The sequence below is a fragment of the Sparassis crispa genome, assembly GCF_003851025.1.
Source record: "Sparassis crispa DNA, contig_000006F, whole genome shotgun sequence".
Taxonomy (NCBI): domain Eukaryota; kingdom Fungi; phylum Basidiomycota; class Agaricomycetes; order Polyporales; family Sparassidaceae; genus Sparassis; species Sparassis crispa.
The window spans coordinates 865,859-884,376 of record NW_020939753.1 but is presented as its reverse complement, the minus strand read 5'-3'; the positions used below and the strand labels follow the sequence as shown (position 1 = coordinate 884,376).

The following is an 18,518-nucleotide window of genomic DNA, read 5'->3' as shown; positions in this document are numbered from 1 at the left end:
GCAGACCTATGTTTTATGAGCGCTAGGGAAGATGGGGAACGGCACGAGCAGCGGCTATAAAATCTTCTGCGTACACCCCGTTTTACGAAGTCGACGACGGTGAGCGGCCGGTCGGGAAGCTGCGAGGTGCGAAGTCGTTCAAGATGTTGACGGCAGCGTTGTTCTCGACGTTGTGTATTTCTCGACTTGTTTACGCACTGTCCCAGGTGGCCTCTAGCGCGACTGCACCTCCCTCAGAGAGTACCAGTGTGCCCGTGGTCTCTATTTCGACTGCAGTAGCCAGCGCCTCTGGCTCGCCCTCGGCTGTATTACCTTCTCAGATCCCCTTGCCACCCGTGCAACCATGGTGTCCAAGCAACATATTCTGCGCAGGAGCTGTACGTTTATCTCTTCTAATGACAGTCACGTTAATACTCAGACGCGTCGATTGGAGTAGTTACTGCAGACTGTCAACCTGGCTGAAGTATACAGCGACCCCAAAACCATCGTGGACAAACCCACATCGGAAACGTCGCAGCAGGTTGTTGCAGACTTCAAAGCGTTCGCAAGCGGGAACATCACGGAAGGTGACATCGTGAATTTCATGGACAAAGACTTCCGTGGCGAAGGATTGGAGCTCGAGGGGGTCGAGCTGCCAAACTTCAATCCTTCCCCGCCATTTCTGGACAACGTAACGGATCCCCTGTTGAAGGCCTGGACGCAAACCGTGCACGGATTTTGGACGCAGCTCGTAAGGTCGACTAACGACTCTGCGCTCTGCCCGGAAGGTACAGAAAGCGGAAGTTGTGAGAGCAGCTTCATCCCATTGAATCACACGTTCGTCATACCTGGCGGTCGATTCCGGGAGCAATGTGAGTGTATACCATTAGTGTTAGCATGCAATGGCTAAAGTGTCTGTTCCTCAGACTACTGGGACTCGTATTGGATTATACAGGGATTGATTCAATCGCAGCTGTACGATATCGCGAACAATACTCTGCAAAACTTCATGGACGAGATTGAGCTGTTCGGATTTATTCCGAACGGCGGGCGAATCTATTGTAAGGGTTAGAGCCCCCGTAGTATTCTAACGATATTGACGTGTCTGCACAAGATCTGGACCGCTCACAGCCTCCGTTGTTCGTCCGTGTAAGTGTGGATCTAAGACTTAGCTGCCCTAGATATTCGTTCCCAATCTCGCTTACAGATGATATCGGACTATGTCTCCGCAACGAATGATACCGCCATCCTTGCTCGTGCCCTCCCACTGGCTGAGGTAGGCGCTCGTAGTGAAGAATGTGCAACGGTGCTCAATTTTACTTCTCAGATAGAGCTCAGTTGGTGGGCAAGCAACCGCACGTTGAATGTGACCAGCCCGTACACCAATCAGACATACTCCATGGCGCATTACGCTGTAAACAACAGTGCTCCTCGTCCAGAATCGTACATCACTGGTTAGTATTTCCTAGGCATTCCTAGCGTAGCTCATCCCGACGCTGGTTGTTTTTAGATTATTTGACCGCTAATGATCCTACACTGAGTGTTCCTCTGAACGAAAGTGAACGTGCAGAGCTATATTCGGAGCTTGCCAGTGGTGCGGAAACCGGTTGGGATTACTCTTCTCGCTTCGTCAAATACCCGTTGGCCGGTGGTTCCAATGATACTAATACTGCCTTACGCGCTCTCAATGTCAAGAACAACATACCCATTTGTCTCAACAGCATTCTTTGTGAGTCTCCATTGGCTCTTATATCTCGTTTAGAAGCTAATGAAGCGTGCCAGACAAGGCGCATAGTATTCTTGCGAACTTTTATTCGTCGGGAGGGTACAGTAACTCTTCGTTGGCGTCCTCTCACGTTTGGACGGCGTCGCAGCTCCGAGCAGGTATCCTCGATCTCTTCTGGGAACCATCTAAGCTAGCCTTCTACGACTTCAATCTCACCTCGCAAAGCCGCAACAGCATCTACACAACGGCCACCTTTTATCCTCTGTGGAACGGTATCATTCCTGACGAGGTCCTCAATTCGAACGCAAGCGCGTTCGGCCTCTTCGCCGCTCTCAATATGGTCATGAACAGATACAACGGTACAATGCCGGTGACCTTCTTGGAATCCGGACTCCAATGGTACATGCTTTGCGTCCACGTGTGGGTGGATAACTTACGTATTCCTTTACGCAGGGACGCTCCGAACGCCTGGCCTCCGCATCAGTACATTGCGCTTCAGGCCCTCAATTCACTCCCAGTTGACATTGCCGCCGCGGGTTTGCCCACACCTTCCGGTAACCAGTCCACCTACGACCTCATTCCGTCCGGGCAGCTTGGCTTATCCGAGGACGAACTGCCTGGACAACCTATGATTGGGACCGGCGGGAATGCCACGAAGACTGGTCCCTCAGCTGACGTGAGTACTCTGAACGGCACGGTCGTGAACGGCGGAAATGCTACGTCGGGAGAAGGCTGGGCAGCGACGTTGCAGAGGGAGCTGGCGAACCGTTACTTCGCCAGTGCACTGTGCAGTTGGTGAGTGGTTTGCTTCACTCTTGTCACAGTAGGTTAATGTCTATATTATAGGCATGCAACTGGCGGGTCGATCCCTGGTGTATTGCCGCGGCTATCGGATGCGGAGTTGAATGTCACCCAGAGCATAAACAATACTGGCAACGTGAGTGCACGCTCTCTGCCCAGCGATCAATGCAACTGACATCAACCTTAGATATTCGAAAAGTTCTCGATCAGCGACGTCGACTCCTCCGGAAGTGGCGGAGAGTACACTGTTCAAGTGAGTTTGCGCGGGATCGACTTAATGACACGCTCCAACAAGGATTGTTTGCAGGCAGGATTCGGGTGGACGAATGGTGTGGTACTCTGGATGGCAAGCACGTATGGCCACATACTGGTTGCCCCAGACTGCCCGGACCTGCTCGCCATTGCGAACAGCACGAAGCCAGCTTCCAGCAATACTAAGAACGCAGCGTCGAGCGCTCCATCTGCTCCGTCTTGTATGACGTTTGCGGTGGGACTTGTGGTCGTGATTATTGGTATTCTGGGATGAGTTTAGTAGAAAACGACTAGAAATGCCGAAGATGAATTCTTGGACTGTGCATCATAGGACGATGCATTTTTGGACGATTGCCCCGTGTATTCATGAATGCACTCTACAGGAGGTCAGAGTACTTGAAAATATTACACAGTTGCGAAAAAAATATTGGTGCGACTCTCGATATGTACAGCGATTCTCCAAATACGTAAGAACGGTGTAGCCATGCTAACTTTCAAAGTACCGCAGTGCTAGCGGCGGTGGGACCTGGTGGGACTATCGGAGAAGTGGGCAACGCAGAAGGCGTCTGCTTCACCGTCACGCCTGTTACATATTCACTCCGAACAAAGCGAAAGGCAATCTCTCCTCGCAAGGTCCCAGGAAGAGAAAATCAGCATCATTATCGCCGTCACTGCGAGCTATGTTGAAGACGGCAACCTTTCCACCACGCGCTTTTATCTCCCAAGCATATTGGGCGGCGGGATATACCTGCGATCGGTCATGTTTCAATAACTTCTCGCGCAGCCTGTGAATCTTACCGTGGACGAGGTCCCAACAACGAGTCCCAGGTCAGCGGTATCGATAACCTCCTGAATTTCCTGCAAGTGGTGCGGGACCTCTCCGAACCATACGACACCAGGCCGAAGCAGCCCGCCGCAGCCCGGTTTTTGGCAGCGCGGAAGGTCGTCCATGGGTATCTCAGGCTCTTTTGCATGCTGCTCCATGATTAGCTCCGTCCCAGCGAGTGCTGGGCATGTAGGGCTGTCGTGGTTTGCCATCCTATCATCACAGACAGTGCATATCGTTTCGAAGAGGCGGCCGTGCATCTCGAACAAGCTTGACGCCTTGAGGGAACTCTCAGCGGTGATACCCTCGACTTTGCAGACATCCTCGAGTGCTCGGGCACTCAGACCATCGACATTCTGAGTGATCAGCGTGAATGTGGAATGGGGGGCTATGACTCTAAGGCGTTCGGGAATCGCCAGCGTCGCCAATGCGAGATGAGCGGCGTTAGGTTGTGCCTTCAGTGCTCTAAAACAATGATACGGTGCAACAGATCTGTGATCGGGAGGACGAATAGAGCGGGCTGATTTACTTCTCTCGTCTCATGTGGTAGAATTGCCACACTCTGCTTGGATTCTCCTGAAATGCCTCGGGTGTAGCTAGCTGCATGGCGTCATAGGACCTCCACAGTCCTCCATCCCCTCTGAAGGTGGGGATGCCTGTACATCGTCGTCAGTGGTGGAATTAGTTTAATATCGTAATAATACGTCTCAATCACCCGAAGCGGCGGAAAGCCCTGCGCCTGCGATGGCGACGATGTTCTTGCTCCGGTGTAAAACCCGACGAAACGTATCTAAGTTGGCAGACGGTGACATTTGTGCTGGCCCCTCAATGATGCTGCATGAGCAAGACACCGGCACTGGCAGCCATGGCCGTGAGACTTACGCGTCATAGTTTTCCCATCCGTGCAGATTCACGTTGCCTTACAGCGCTTTGCAAGTATATGCGGAATCGTCGTCGATGGATTTTGCGCCGAGCTCAGGACCCGAAACCGCTCAGCCACTGCAGCCACCAGTAAATTGCCCAATTGATCAGGTCCGAGAGTCCGAGCCTAGCCAAAACCAGAGAGACCGTGCCCAGAGTGTCTCATCAACCAATCGCCCCACGTGGGATTTCTACGGCATCCTAATGCAGGAGCTTAGACAAGCTTCGGGCATGCCTCGGACAACTGCTTTTGGGAAATTCGCGTCACCGATGGCCCTCCCGGTATCCTCCGCTAGACTTCCGGTAGTAACGTGCCACTACAACAGTTTGGGGTCCTGGGCTCGGGGCAAGCTCGGGGCGCCTGAGGCCAAAAATCCATCGACGACGATTCCGCATATACTTGCAAAGCGCTGTAGATAACTAGTTAGGATTTATCATACGAAATACGGATACAAGCTCCCTTAGAGCCATCTAAATCGTGAGCTCCATTAACATTCGACGGCGTCAACGTTGTGCTTGTAATCCGACGTTATCATGAGACTTCCTCCACTATCGTCGACGCCAACGAACTAGTATTGTCAGAATGGAAGAAGTCTTCGAATGTCAATGGTCGTAGCTTGAATCCCTACAGGAGTGCACAGTTGAGATTTGGATGAATGAACGATCATAATAACATACCTCTTCATTACATCGGTCGAGTAGTTCCTGTTTATCGTCTGCTTCACGTATGAATTCCCGCATTGGCCTCATAGCGGCATTGCGACAGAACTCCTTCAAGTCTGAGCCCGACAACCCTTCCAACTCCACAGCCAATGTACGCAGAGACAGGCTCGGGTCCAGCTCAGTGTCTGTGAGCATCTACGACACGCGTTGACAAAAGGTGCAACATGAGTTACACAAGGGTACTCACGAGGCTTAGAATTTTCTGCCGCTGGTCCAAATCAGGGAGACCGACAGAAAATCGCTTCGGCATTCGTCGAAGGATTGCAGAGTCGATATCATTTGGTCGGTTGGTGGCGCCAAGGACCAATATCCGATCCGTACTCGAAGTCAGGCCGTCCCACAATCTGAGAAACAGGTGAGTCTATCGCCCAATACTGCGGCACAGGAACAACCTACGTCATGAACTCTGCCTTCATCATTCCCGTTACTTCGTGGTCGCCCTTCGTTCTCTCCCTCAAGAACGAATCAATTTCGTCAATGAATACAATACTCGGCTGTGTCTTGCGGGCCAAGGAGAACAGCCCCGCCACGAGCTTGTTGGACTCGCCGTACCACTTGTTGGTCAGCACAGACGCCGCAATATTTATGAACGTAGCGCCCGACTCCCTTGCAAGAGCCTTCGCGAGCATGGTCTTTCCGCATCCTGGAGGTCCGTATAATAGCACACCTTTCGGCGCACCTAGAAGCGAGGACGAGGAGAAGAGGTGAGGGTATACGAGAGGGTATATCACCGATTCGCGCAAGGACGAGATGATCGGCTCCAGACCACCGATGTCTGAGAACTGCACGTCAATGTCGTCCGGATGTATGACCTCAGATGCTATTTGTTCTGCGTGCACCGATAGTAACCGTCAGCCGACGAAAGCATATATAGATAGAAACGTACTTTCGTATTCGTCCAGCTTGAGGTCCACATGCCCCATCTTTTCCAAAGCTTTTAGACTCTTTGCATTCACCTCCTTCTTCTCCCCGGGCATAAACCCGTCCATAACCCACTTTACCCATGTATCAGTTTCAGGAATTCTTGCACAGTCACCAGTGACTTACTCGGACGGTGTAGTATAACGCTACCTTGCATTGCCTTTAGTTGAGACCCTCTAGCAGAAGACAAATGAACGCACTTGAGAAGCAGCAAATAACACCACTGAGATCGATACACAAGCGTCTTCAGCACAAGTCTATGATATGCGCCATTGATACTAAAACTCACCGTCCAATATCACCCGTCTCGTGGTCGTAGATACAGACATAACTGAAATTACGTATGGCGGTGATAGCACGCCAATTATCCGCCGTACTTGCGCAAATGAGAACCAGCTGAACGATGACCGAGAAGCAGGCAACTGGCAAGTCCGGGAAGCGCCCACGACCACAATATTCACGTGAGGACAGCATGTGATCTGCTTTTGTGTAAAGCCGCACAGTCATCTCGCTGCTTCCGACTCAAAAATTATGGGATTGTCGCCGTTGGACTTGGTTTAGCTTTGTGTCATGTAGATGTACTGCATGGTCTTTACCACAGACTCGAAAGCCGAATTTGTTTGGAGAGAAACAGCGCTGTGCGGGAAGAACCGGTTGCCCGCCAGTGATGTCGCAGGTCTTGTGCCCCGCCGGCTAAATCACGTCCAATATACATATAACACCTCAGTCGACATTTTTTCTTCTGTCCAACTTGAAGTCGAGCGCGACTGCCTGAACAGCACACCCTCGCGGCCGCAAGCTCGAGCGATGCCGTCGAGCGCAACCAGCATGCTCGGTGAGCCTGCATCTCAGTATCCCTGGCTGTTATGTCCTGAACACTGGACAATAAATCCACTGTAGCTGGCGCGGGGGGCGGACTCGTTGCCAGCGTAGCGACATGCCCTTTGGATGTGATCAAGACCAAGCTTCAGGCACAACAGGCGATTAACGGGCAGAAGGGATACAAGGGCGTAGTCGGTGAGGCGTTCACTCGACCTGTCAGCAGCAGTCCAATGAAGATTTAACGTCCTATCTCATCTCATATGCAGGCACCGTCAAGTCCATCCTCAGGCATGACGGCATCCGCGGGATGTATCGTGGTCTTGGTCCGACAATTATTGGCTACCTCCCAACGTGGGCAATATACTTTGCTGTATACGATGGGATCAAGGACTACTTCGGGGAGAAGCCACTGGGGAGTCCACGACAATTATACCCTGCTGCGCAAGCGAAAGGCTATCAACCTGTCACGCGAGAGCATCCCTGGTCGTTGCATATTCTGTCGGCGATGACTGCAGGTGCTACAAGCACAATGTGCACAAATCCGCTGTGGGTCATCAAGACTCGATTTATGGTACGCTGCACTCGCACTTCCCCTCGACCATTGGATGCAAATTGATGTGTCCAGACTCAACCACGGCAAGAAATTAGGTATCGACATACACTGGATGCCGCATTGACTATTTATCGGACGGAAGGCTGGCGAGCCTTTTTTCGTGGTCTCCTCCCGAGCCTAATGGGCATAGCGCATGTCGCTGTCCAGTTTCCCTTGTACGAACAGTTGAAGCGGTGGGCTCGTGAGTGCAACAGTTTTCGTTCCCTTTAAAATTTATCTGATAACGACATGATTGCTCACAGACGAGGGATCGAATGATCCGCTACCACCACGGAAAATTCTTTTTTGTTCCGCCATCTCGAAGATGACAGCATCCATTGCAACATACCCACACGAAGTCGTGCGGACGCGATTGCAAACACAGAAGAGACCGCTGGTCTCGAATGGGTCACAAAATGGCAGTGTATCGCAATACCCACCAGCGGGGATCGTACAGACAACGAAGAATATCATCGTGCATGAGGGTTGGAGAGGGCTGTATCGGGGTTTGTCTGTTAATCTAGTCCGCACTGTACCAAATAGTGCTGTTACGATGCTAACGTGAGTGTACCACTTACACAACTAATCCTTGTACTCATGCGCCGTTCTTAACTAGCTATGAGCTGGTAATGCGATACCTCAGCGCAAGAGAAGCCGAGGGGTCATGACAGGAAGTTATTTTTCGGGTGTACGCATGACATACGGTTGTATCATCGTATGCACACTAGATGGTCTTGGTCGCCGGACGTGGCATTGTAGTATAGACCACACGCTCTTTCCATTGTCTGTTACTAACATTCATCTTGTTCCATACTGTTACAGGTGCCCGCTAAGATGGCACCGCTAATTTTCATGCATTGTGTCGCGAGAGACACTGTTCTGAAAACTTCCCGCCTCGTCAAATTTTCAAATGTCGCGACGACTGGAAATCCCATCTCTCGTTCTCCAGAGCCGCGAAAGATTCATTGAACCATCTAAAGTTTCTGTCGATCCAGACACGGTGCACAATGAACACGCGAGGGACGCGTCAATTACTCCAGCACGTGATAGCGCGAGTCCAATTGCGCGAGGTTGCGTGCCCGCGTAGACCTCTAGGTCGTCCGGCTGATATCTCAACCCAAGCTTATCTTCTTCGTGGACGTGGACGATGATGGCTACCCAGGAATTTAATTTCGCTCGGAACTACTCTGTGGACTTGTTGTCCGACTTCTCACCATCGACATGTCGATCCAGGAGAAGAGCAGTTGTGGAGGACCGAGGGTTGCCATAATCGGTGGAGGGTAAGTAGATATTATGTACGATTGCATCTGCACAGAGGATACGAAGCATATGAAATGCGCTCACAGTTTGGGAGGATTGTCGTTTGGCATTGCTTTGAAGCAACAACTCGGCTTCGAAGACTTTACTGTAAGAACACGATCTGCAGTTGCTATTATGCCCCTCGGCTCATCCTCTTCAGATATACGAGAAAGCAGCAGAAATTGGTGGGACGTGGAGGGTGCGTTATATTGCACGTCCTTCACGCGTTCAAACCAATTGATCAGGCCCGTAGGATAACACGTATCCGGTGTGTTTTACGCCCATCTATCAGCATATGGGCTCAACGCACAAACGCAGGGATGTAATTCTGACACGCCCTCCCACTGGTACAGCCTGTCCACGGAACTGAACCCGAATTGGACATCGACCTGCGTGCCAGGATCTGAGCTCCAGGAGTACTGGACACACTTCGCAAGAAAGCACGCGTTGTACGAGCACACCGTGTTCCACACGAAGGTCGTGTCCGCGGGATGGGACTCCGAGAAGCAGCTGTACAACATCAAACTCGAAGATGTGCGCTCCAGCACCAGGACATTCACGACAGCACAAATCCTTATATCTGCCGTGGGATACTTGATGGACCCCATCTTCCCGCCGGGATTGCGGGGATTGGACAAGTTCAAGGGTGATTTGTTTCATTCCGGGCGCTGGGACCATACTGTAGACTTCCACAACAAGCGCGTAGGTGTGGTAGGATGTGGGGCGTCGGCGTACGTATCTGTGTTTGAAGAGACTACAGGGGCACTCATTCACATTAACTACAGCGCGCAGTTCATACCCATCCTACTGGAAGACTCTACGGTACAGATGGTGAATTTCTGCCAGACGCCTTCTTGGTTCGTAGACCTTGTAAGTATGGCAGATTTCGCCTTGGAGTAGATGCTGATCTTACGAACGTGCAGAAAATCACTCCCATCTCCGATCGTCAGAGATGGATCTTCGCGCATGTACCCTTCACTCTGCGACTGTATCGTAATTGGCTAGTCATCACAGTGTGTTTGGCTATTCCCAAAAAGTCTCATTAGCACTGATGATGCTGGTATAGGGTTACATTCTTCCGCCATATCTACGGCGTCTGCGCGGTACAGCCCATGTAGAAGAGGTAAGTGTCAACTATCAACTCCTTTGTCCACATCCCAACGATGAGTGCAGGTCTCGACAGCCCTTATCAAACAGAGGGCGCCTGCTCAGTATCATGACAAGTTGATACCGACATACCGTGCGTGTTCTAAACAGGGTGAGATGTGAATGGGAACCCTGAGACTCTGGTCCTTGAAGCCGCGGCATGTAGACGTCTAGTGATGGACCCAGGATATCTAGCAGCTCTGCATCGTCCGAACATCTCACTGAACTGGGACGGGATTGCCGAGGTTACCGAGGATGGGATCCTCACTAAGACGGGTGCGCGGCGCATCCTCCCATTCCAGCGTGTTTGTCGCCGAGTTGTGCAAATTTAGGAGAGGTTATCCCCTTCGACGTCATTATCTTCGGTACCGGGTTCTCAACTGCAAGTGTTACGCCTGCACGTTCGATTGGTCTATTGACGTAGTTGCGGTAGGATACGCACCCTGTCTCTATCAAAGGGACGCAAGAAACGCTGCAAGAGTACAGCGCCGCCCATGGCGGTCCGACCGCCTACCGTGGCGTCACTGTGCCAGGATTCCCGAACTTCTACATCATTGGAGGTAACTTAGATTTCATCTACTGGTCAATATGAATCTATATATAACGCGTCATGGCAGGTCCAAATACAACCACGCCGAATACGTCGTATATCTTCACGCACGAGGTGGAGGTGCGCACGGCGCATTCATGCTGGTGATACGCTTTAACGCCCTGCATCCAGATCAACTACGCGATCCAGCTCGTTGCGCCGGTCGTCCGGGGACTCGCCTCCTCGTTCGAGGTGACCGCACGCGCGTGCGACGCGTACAACGCGTGGCTGCAGGCCAAGATCGCGGGGAGCGACTGGATGCTGTGCCACTCGTGGTATCGCACGGGCGGCAACGGCAAGAACTTCGGGATCTTCCCCGGCTCGATCCTACAGTTCTGGTGGTTGCTCCGCAGCCCTGCGTGGGGGAACTACACCGTGGTGGGAGGCGCACGGTGGGAGGCGTATCAGAGGTGGATCGGGTTCGCAACGCTCGGAGCGGTCGCCTCTGCGCTTGTGCTGGGCGGCGCCTTGGTCCGGAGGGATCTCGTGCTGCGAGCTGTTGAGTCGCTTGGTGCCCAGGTGCGGTGGCTGGTCACTTACGAAGGTGTTGTCATGTTCGCTGACGCCGACTGTTCGTTACAGTTTGTGCAAATGTCGAAAGCTATCTATCATCTTAACGCTGAGGCATAGACATCTGTCTAGCTCTCTCTAGCCTCTGCACGATTTACGTCGGCACAGACTGGGTGAGCGTAGTGAGTATAGTGAGGGGCGTCCTGTAATTTCTAGGCACCGGGTTCACCGAGTCCACCGCCAGTCGGGTGTGCTTCTCATTGCCTGAAATATATCACCGCTCAAATTCACCTCGAGGTTACACTCGACGGCATTCCACCGTGTGCGTTGGCCTATCGAAATGGCCGGTTGGGCCAATTACCGGTGGAGCACTTGTCAATAGCTTGTGCCTGAGGATACAGTCATCAGGGCACGAGCACCCGCCGGGAACGATGACGATGAGGATACATCACTACAGAGGGCACGAGGTTCACGAGCCACCAAAAAATCTAGGTATTTGACACGATTATTAGGACAGAGTGGGTACTGGGCCAACGCATCCGAGAACGGAGCCCGCACCACCACCCACGCTCGTCTCGAACACACGGCACCATTCACACAGAAGGGGGAGCAGCGAGCGTGGGGCGCGGCGGCACAGCGGCGGCGCGTTGGAGCGGACATGGGCCATACGCCATAAGAGTGACAGGTCAGGACAGACAGGCTTCAGTATGTACGACGTATGTACGGGGCGGGCGGCCGGGATGGCACGCGGGGTGTGTGGTGTGTAAAGAGCGGACGGGCCTGCGGCCCAAGGCGTGCGCATGCGACGGGTTCCAAGAAAATGTAAGGTTACGACGAACGGTCCGCAGAAGTAACGAAGTATGCGTAGCTAACGGTAATGGCGGCCGAGTCCGTGGAGGGAGAGAGTCCCGACCGGGGGCGAAGGAGGTGGAGGACAAGGGGAATAGTGCACACAGCCAGGAAAAGCGGGGCAATAACATCAAAAACGATACAGATATGCGAACGGGGAATCAGCCGATAATAAGTGACTTGCCAAGTGACATCCGTCCCAACAAACCCAGAGCGACGAGAGAGAAGAACACGCGGGCGGGCCATGCGCTAGTGTGGGTGGTCCGTCGCCGTCGCCGCGTCGTCGCTCAGCGTCTCCACCCGAACGTCACGGGACGAGCCCACGCTGCGAATGTCCCGGCCCTCCTCTGCAAGCTCCTGGCTGAGCAGCACGGCGGGGTGCTGCTCGACCATGTTCGGATCTTCCGGGCTGTCTCCCTCCTCCATCGTCTGATTCGCGAAGTCCGGTTTCCGCAGCGCCTTCCGGAACGCATCCGCCATGATCGCTGCGTCCGCGCCTGAAAACAGTGCCGTGTCGCTCGCTCGCGACACTGTCGACGCACCGTCGTGGATCTCGTGGGTCTCCGTAGGCGTGGGCGGACGATTGCCACCAAACACGGTAGCGCCCAGCACCGGCGATAGCGGTGCGTTACCCGCGTTGGTCATCATGGGTGTTGACGAGCCCATGGATCCTCGGTGGGACAGCATGCTGGTACGCCGGCTGCGTATGCGGCGCGTAATGAAGAAGGCGAGGGTTCCACCGGCGACGAGCGCGAGAAAGCCGAGGACGACGATGACCGCGATCGCCCAATGCGGGAAATTCGGGCTCGAGGCGGACTGTACAGATCCCGAGCCGGCGACACTAGTGGATGACTGTGCACCAGACACCGTTGACGACGCACCAAGGGATGAAGCGGACGCTGCTGAGCGGGATGCCGCAACAGCGGAAGAAGCGGACGCTTCTGACGCTGATGCTGCCGATGCTGCCGATGCTGCTGACGCCGAGGACGCCGCAGACGCCGCTGATGCTGAGGACGCCGCAGCAGCGGAGGTAGAGGACATGTAGGCGACGACAGAATCGGCATATGTTGTCTCTAAGCGCGCCGTCAGTAATCGATCAGCAAAGTAGACAAGGATGAAACACTCACGGACAGCAGTGAACGTCGATTGAGGCAAAGGGCTCTGGTCTGACGGATTGGTGTTCGAGGTGATTATCCAGTACATGGGGAAAGAGATGTTATCGCCATTCCATGACGCTCCACGCGCCCCGAACCACGTATCGTTGACTTGCGCTGGGTATGACCCGGCTTGGTTTGTCGGGTTGGCGATATTAAATTCGGAAAATACTAGTTCTTGCGAATCCCCGTGATAAAGATAGATATTGACCAGATTGGTTTGTGCATACTGAGGGAGGCGACTGTTCCCTGCAACGAAAAAATTAGACGCTGCGGAGCCAGGATGGTTACGGTGGTGCTTACAGACGAAGGTCGCCCACTCGTGCTGCGGCACGGTGGTGTTCTCCAAGGGCCAGCACGATATTACATTGTTAGGTGAGTCCTCACATGTATTCTTAGCAGCGGCTGTGGATGACGACAAATGTCAGAAAGCTTGGCTATGGAGCGGCAGCGACGTAACGCGTTGCGGCGGGAAGCAGTGGCATACTGATGCGTTGGAGAGGGTGAGGAAGGCGAGAAAACTGATACACACCGACTTGCTGTTGATCTGCAATATCGTCTCTAGAGAGAAAATGTGGGGAACGCGCGTGGCGGTCGACCCGATCTGAGGGCGTCGAAGAGGACGACCTGTGGTCCAGCTGTCTCCTCCGTTTTAGTGACGGAAAAGAGGAGCTGGATGATGGGGTCTGTGCTGGCCAGGCGGGAGTAAGGGTTCGTGAGCTCGATGACATATGTCGGCAAGAGAGGGCTTGGGCACAGGGAGAGCAATCAGTGGAACACGATGGGGAAAATGGGTGGGATAAGAGCGGGCACTGATTCGCATTCTCCAGGATGGGCGATGAGGAAGAGGGGAGAAGGTCGCCGGGGAAGTGGACGAGGAGGAGAAGGAGCTGGCGACGGGAGAAGGGCGGTCAGCAGAGGAGAACGGACAGAGTCGACATCAGAGAAAAGGCGAGCCTGGGAGTCTCTCCTCCAACACACCACGACTCGGCCCTTCCCCGGCCAAATATATTCATCTTATTACCTCATTTCCTGCCGAATACGTTTCTTTCTCTGACAATCCATTCAAAATTCGCGAATATACTTCCCTCTCCTCGTCGCCGTCGTCGTCCCCAGCGCGAGCCCTGTCGACGCCGCACTGCTGCTCACGCGGTCGCAATGCTTCCGGCCTCTTCTCACGCGTATCCCAGTCCGTAAGTACCCCAGAAAAATGTGCTCGTCTTCCCCTCAATCCTTCTCTGCTCGACTTTCGCTTTAAATAATCTTCTCTTCAAGACTCGAAGCCTACGCCAACTAACCCCGACACCTTCGCTCACCAACCGAATTTACCCCCGACCACCAAGTCATAGCGAAACATTTTCCACCAGGTACCCTCCAACCTAGAGCCACAGGAACCCATCCAGATGGGTTTGACCGCCGTCCTCGTCTGCGCAGTCCGTTCCGGACACTGGACAGCAACCATCTGTCTGCGCTCTGCTCATATCAATGCGCGCTACCCACTTTTCCGACACGCATGCCGAGTCTGATATCCATATGCGCGTGTCACGATGTGCTGCAGTACGTACGCGGCTCCGAGGTGGCTTCGTCAATTAATCTTCAAGGCTGTCGTGATCAAACGTCACTCTGTAAAAAATGATAATTCTCGTCCTTCGCGGAGCCTGGTCCCGGCGCGCCCGCTCGAGCGGGCGTAACGGCCTGCAGCGGCCGTATCTCTCGCCAAGTCTGCCTTCTCCCTATTCTGCGCGACGCCCTGGACCGTGCGCGCGGCACCCCCGGCGTCATGCCTCGCGCCGGTGTGCCCACTTCACTTACAGCCAGCTTCTTCAGCTTCTAGTTCCTCTAAAGCTTCAAGCCTTCTGCCGTATTGGACCGTGCCCTGCACCCTGCGACCGTGCACCGCGCCTTTCAATGCCATCGTGATCCGTTCGCCGTTCCGCCGCGTGTTGTTTCTGCAGAGTTTCACGTTCATTTAACTCGCGATGTCCCTGTCCCTTTGTTTGAGACGTCAGATCTTCGGCAGTACCTCCTGTGAATAGGCGATGTTGACCCGACCCTGCCTGCTTTGTGGCGTCATCGTGTCGGAAACACGTTCTATGGTACTTACTCTCCATTACGTCTGCAATGTCTTGCGTTCAAATGCGTTGTGAGCCATAATTCCAAGTCCGACGGTTATACGTCCCACATATAGCTATCGTGACGGTGGTTTTGAATCAAAACACGTGAGGTTTGTGACGTGTCACACTGACTCATCTCCGACTCCGATGTTTCAACAGGTGGACGTTGCTGTGCACCTCTTTATCTGTTCATCGTGAAGTTGGAAGACGGTCTCTGGTCATCTGTTCATCATGAAAGTTGGATCCAGACGGTCTCACAGCGGGTACTATTGAGACCGACTCATCTCCGAAAATATAAATAACCAGGATGCTAATGGGCACGTGCCAGTTAGGCTTTACCATTTCGGAAAGTATCTAAGTTAATACATGCAGGCATGCTCTCCTCGCCCTGCGCCTGTCTAGTCTGTCCCCTCGAATGTTCAGCGACTTGCAGACCACCCAGAAAGCTGAAAAGCATCACAAATAGCACACCTACGAGCACTAATTTACGCAGGTACATAGATAGATGACGGACCGCGGCTACGTCTACCTGCTAAACCACCTCTACCGCCCGACAAGCACGCTCCCGCTCGCGACCGTGCAGGCCTCGCTCGCGCACTACCTCGCGCACCTGCAGCCGACCCCGACGTCGCTTGCGGGCACGCTCGTCGGCAGCCCGCTCTTCCGCCCGTTCGCGCACGCGAAGCTCGCCGCGCTCTGTACTGCCCTTCGGCACGCGTTGCGTATCCGCGTCGGGCTCCTCCGCGCCGAGTCGCGCGGCGTGTTCGTGCGCGGCGTCGGCGCGCGGACGACGGAGTGGGTCGGGTGGGTGCTGGAGGGCCTCCGCGGCGGGCACCCTGTCATGCGCCTCGTGTGTTGTGGGGGCCTGCTGCTCGGCATGGAGGATCTGGACGGTGTGTTGCATGTGCGCGAGGGCAAGATGCGCAAGGAGGTGGAGGAAGAGATCGTACTTGCTCTGGCGGAAGTCATCGACACGTACTCGCGCAAGGAGTCGTCGGCTGATTGGGAGAAGGACTTTAGGTCAGAAGGGCAGGACAGTGAAGGTTCGTGTTACTTGTTCTATGTGCGCGAAATACAGGGCTTACCTGATTTATTCTGGTAGATCCACTCTCTTTAACTCTCCTGATTTCGTCGGAGTTTGTTCCTTTGGTATCCATTCCCAGACTGAGGACGCTACCTCTACCTGTATGGTTCATTGTGTTCCTCCGTGTACCCCTTGTAACCTATCATGGCAGCTACTAGCAGACCTAATTGCCTCGACCATCGAGTCTACGTTCCAACAGGGGACGTTTCTTTCCGGTGTATCCTCCTCCATCTCCACTGACAAGGATGGCAAACTGGTGCTCGCAGTGCGTGACAATGCACGGATTCAGTGCTATCAAAGCTGATCTCCTACTCTCCTCCTAGCCGAATTCTCTGTTTGCGCACAATATTCGCGCCATCACAGCGTCCCAGTATCTCTCCTCCATGGGCCCCCTCTCCAGGTTCTGTGCACTCGTAATATCGGTGCTCGCAGAGTCCCGACCGCTACGAGGGTGGCCAGTGATGGCGCAGGCGATGTGGAGAATGGAATCAATCGCGCAGAAGGCTGAAGCGGACTGGATCGTCTGTCCGCTCGCTGCTGTCACAGATGAGAACGATATTGGTCAGTATCCGTTCATCATTTTGCTGCCGTCCGCCAGCATGACGCTCTCTGAATATCAGCGCCCGAGTCTCGCGAGTTGACTACGGCTGTATGGACCATCTTGAAGACCGAGCTGTTCATGACTATTATGATCACGCAGTCCGTTTTGTCCACCGTTGTATATGTCCCCCATCCGACCACAAGGCTCTCCACCGCTCCCGAGCCGTCCGACGAATCGGGGGATCTCTCTCCGTTCTCGCTCTCTGCGACCGCGCTCAGCACACTCTCGCACCTGTCCTTTGTGATACAGCAATTCGGCGGTGTCACCTCTACCTCGGAAGGTGGATTTGCGGAGCTCAAGAGGGTCTTCTACATGGCGCTCGACGTTCTGTCGGCGAGCCCGGTGGAGAGCGAGCACTTCGTGCTCGATCTATCTGACACGTTCAAGGGAGCGGAAGGTGGGGTTTGTCCGGATCCGATGATGATTCTCAGCTCTTATTCCGCGTTATGTAGCCGTCCCACCTGCGAAAAAGGCATATGCCCTGGCTTGTATCGAGCAGCTCGTACCTGTGCTGAGCGACGAGCGTATCAAGGCAGACGTCTTCCCGTTGTGTCTGCCGTGAGTGTGCCTGCAGCCCTGATTATGTACAGGACGGTTACTTATACACATGTATTTCTCAGGCACCTCTTTGACCCGAGCCACCGCGAGACGTATGAGTCTGCGCACTCGGTCATGCTCGCCGTGTTCGCCTCGCATGCGCAGAAGGCGGGCGAGCGCGGCCGTCAAGGGCGGTCGGCGGCCGGTTCTGCCGCTAGATCTGGTGCAGAGTCTGCGTCCGCATTCGCCGAGGAGGTGGTTCCGTTCTACGTGCAATGTCTCATCGACGTACGTGTTTCAACTTATGGACCCCTTCTGTCCTCCAGCAAACTAACGGTTGAACCATCCCCCAGAATTCTGGCGAGGGCAAAATGAGCACGGCGCAGCTCTGCTTGGCGTATGCTGCCGTCGTCCGCAGCGCAAGCGCCTTCGGCGCGCAGAGACAGGACGGGGACGCCGTCGCTTGGCTCTGCGTCGACACACTCCTTGACGCGATCTACCAGACCGCCTCGCACTCACGCTCTCCCGACGCCAACGCAGGCGCACCCGCCCCTGCCCCGGGCGCCGCGGCGAAGCATTTGCACCGTCTCCACCTGGCACTCGTCACGACTGTGCCGTGCCTGTCCCTCGCGCTCCTCCCCAGGGTCCTGCGCGAAATTAAGGACTTCATCATGCACTCCTCGTCACCGGTGGACCGCTCCCCGCCTTCCACATCCGCCTCTGCGTCTGCGCCAGAGCAGCGTAGGACCGAGCTCGTGCGCAGACTCTTCAGTGAGCTCTCCGAGAATACCGGCGACGCGGAGAAGGCGTTCGGCATGCGGTGGTGGTATGAGAACCGCGAGGTGCTCGTGGGGACCTCCGGTCCGAATCTCAGTGTGAGCGGGCTCGGAGATCGTGGGTCAGAGAAGGGTAGCGCTCCTGCACCGGAGCGTGATGACCTGGTTGCCAAATTGTGATGGTATCTGCTGTACTTATCTATGTAGGTATGTGCATACGATCGCGCAAGACGTTCTCTATGTCCCGTCTGGCCGATGAGGGATATATACGACTCCGAGGTCCTGTCCGTCCACTG

General features: G+C 54.2%; 7 protein-coding genes across 7 annotated transcripts; 4 read left to right on the top strand and 3 right to left on the bottom strand.

Moving 5' to 3' along the window:
- Positions 1 to 143: 143 nt before the first annotated feature.
- SCP_0703270 (glycoside hydrolase family 37 protein) lies at positions 144 to 3,032 on the top strand (the record flags this gene model as incomplete). Its single annotated transcript, XM_027760253.1, has 12 exons — positions 144 to 377; positions 437 to 851; positions 906 to 1,040; positions 1,094 to 1,128; positions 1,187 to 1,255; positions 1,307 to 1,433; positions 1,490 to 1,708; positions 1,762 to 2,104; positions 2,159 to 2,500; positions 2,552 to 2,642; positions 2,694 to 2,759; positions 2,814 to 3,032. 12 exons carry the CDS (start codon positions 144 to 146, stop codon positions 3,030 to 3,032), a joined length of 2,295 nt encoding a protein of 764 aa, XP_027616054.1.
- Positions 3,033 to 3,344: 312 nt separating this feature from the next.
- On the bottom strand, positions 3,345 to 4,396 carry SCP_0703260 (NAD-dependent protein; the record flags this gene model as incomplete). Its single annotated transcript, XM_027760252.1, has 4 exons — positions 3,345 to 3,506; positions 3,557 to 4,049; positions 4,114 to 4,240; positions 4,300 to 4,396. 4 exons carry the CDS (start codon positions 4,394 to 4,396, stop codon positions 3,345 to 3,347), a joined length of 879 nt encoding a protein of 292 aa, XP_027616053.1.
- Positions 4,397 to 5,037: 641 nt separating this feature from the next.
- On the bottom strand, positions 5,038 to 6,478 carry SCP_0703250 (Protein MSP1; the record flags this gene model as incomplete). The annotated part of the gene is made up of 8 exons (XM_027760251.1): positions 5,038 to 5,130; positions 5,184 to 5,363; positions 5,416 to 5,572; positions 5,625 to 6,057; positions 6,115 to 6,223; positions 6,276 to 6,299; positions 6,350 to 6,372; positions 6,439 to 6,478. 8 exons carry the CDS (start codon positions 6,476 to 6,478, stop codon positions 5,038 to 5,040), a joined length of 1,059 nt encoding a protein of 352 aa, XP_027616052.1.
- A 256-nt stretch (positions 6,479 to 6,734) lies between these two features.
- SCP_0703240 (Mitochondrial nicotinamide adenine dinucleotide transporter 1) lies at positions 6,735 to 8,231 on the top strand (the record flags this gene model as incomplete). Its single annotated transcript, XM_027760250.1, has 6 exons — positions 6,735 to 6,984; positions 7,050 to 7,166; positions 7,238 to 7,542; positions 7,597 to 7,765; positions 7,827 to 8,124; positions 8,180 to 8,231. The coding sequence occupies 6 exons, from the start codon at positions 6,735 to 6,737 to the stop codon at positions 8,229 to 8,231; spliced, it is 1,191 nt and encodes a 396-aa protein (XP_027616051.1).
- Positions 8,232 to 8,784: 553 nt separating this feature from the next.
- SCP_0703230 (FAD/NAD(P)-binding domain-containing protein) lies at positions 8,785 to 11,227 on the top strand (the record flags this gene model as incomplete). The annotated part of the gene is made up of 15 exons (XM_027760249.1): positions 8,785 to 8,843; positions 8,910 to 8,970; positions 9,023 to 9,061; positions 9,116 to 9,130; positions 9,181 to 9,593; positions 9,648 to 9,732; positions 9,786 to 9,875; positions 9,929 to 9,985; positions 10,036 to 10,102; positions 10,162 to 10,284; positions 10,341 to 10,390; positions 10,442 to 10,568; positions 10,626 to 10,678; positions 10,730 to 11,116; positions 11,180 to 11,227. The coding sequence occupies 15 exons, from the start codon at positions 8,785 to 8,787 to the stop codon at positions 11,225 to 11,227; spliced, it is 1,674 nt and encodes a 557-aa protein (XP_027616050.1).
- A 978-nt stretch (positions 11,228 to 12,205) lies between these two features.
- Positions 12,206 to 13,841, bottom strand: SCP_0703220 (hypothetical protein; the record flags this gene model as incomplete). The annotated part of the gene is made up of 4 exons (XM_027760248.1): positions 12,206 to 13,029; positions 13,084 to 13,359; positions 13,414 to 13,515; positions 13,643 to 13,841. The coding sequence occupies 4 exons, from the start codon at positions 13,839 to 13,841 to the stop codon at positions 12,206 to 12,208; spliced, it is 1,401 nt and encodes a 466-aa protein (XP_027616049.1).
- Positions 13,842 to 15,729: 1,888 nt separating this feature from the next.
- Positions 15,730 to 18,402, top strand: SCP_0703210 (hypothetical protein; the record flags this gene model as incomplete). Its single annotated transcript, XM_027760247.1, has 8 exons — positions 15,730 to 16,267; positions 16,327 to 16,409; positions 16,460 to 16,573; positions 16,632 to 16,869; positions 16,929 to 17,306; positions 17,362 to 17,467; positions 17,530 to 17,734; positions 17,800 to 18,402. The coding sequence occupies 8 exons, from the start codon at positions 15,730 to 15,732 to the stop codon at positions 18,400 to 18,402; spliced, it is 2,265 nt and encodes a 754-aa protein (XP_027616048.1).
- Positions 18,403 to 18,518: the final 116 nt, after the last annotated feature.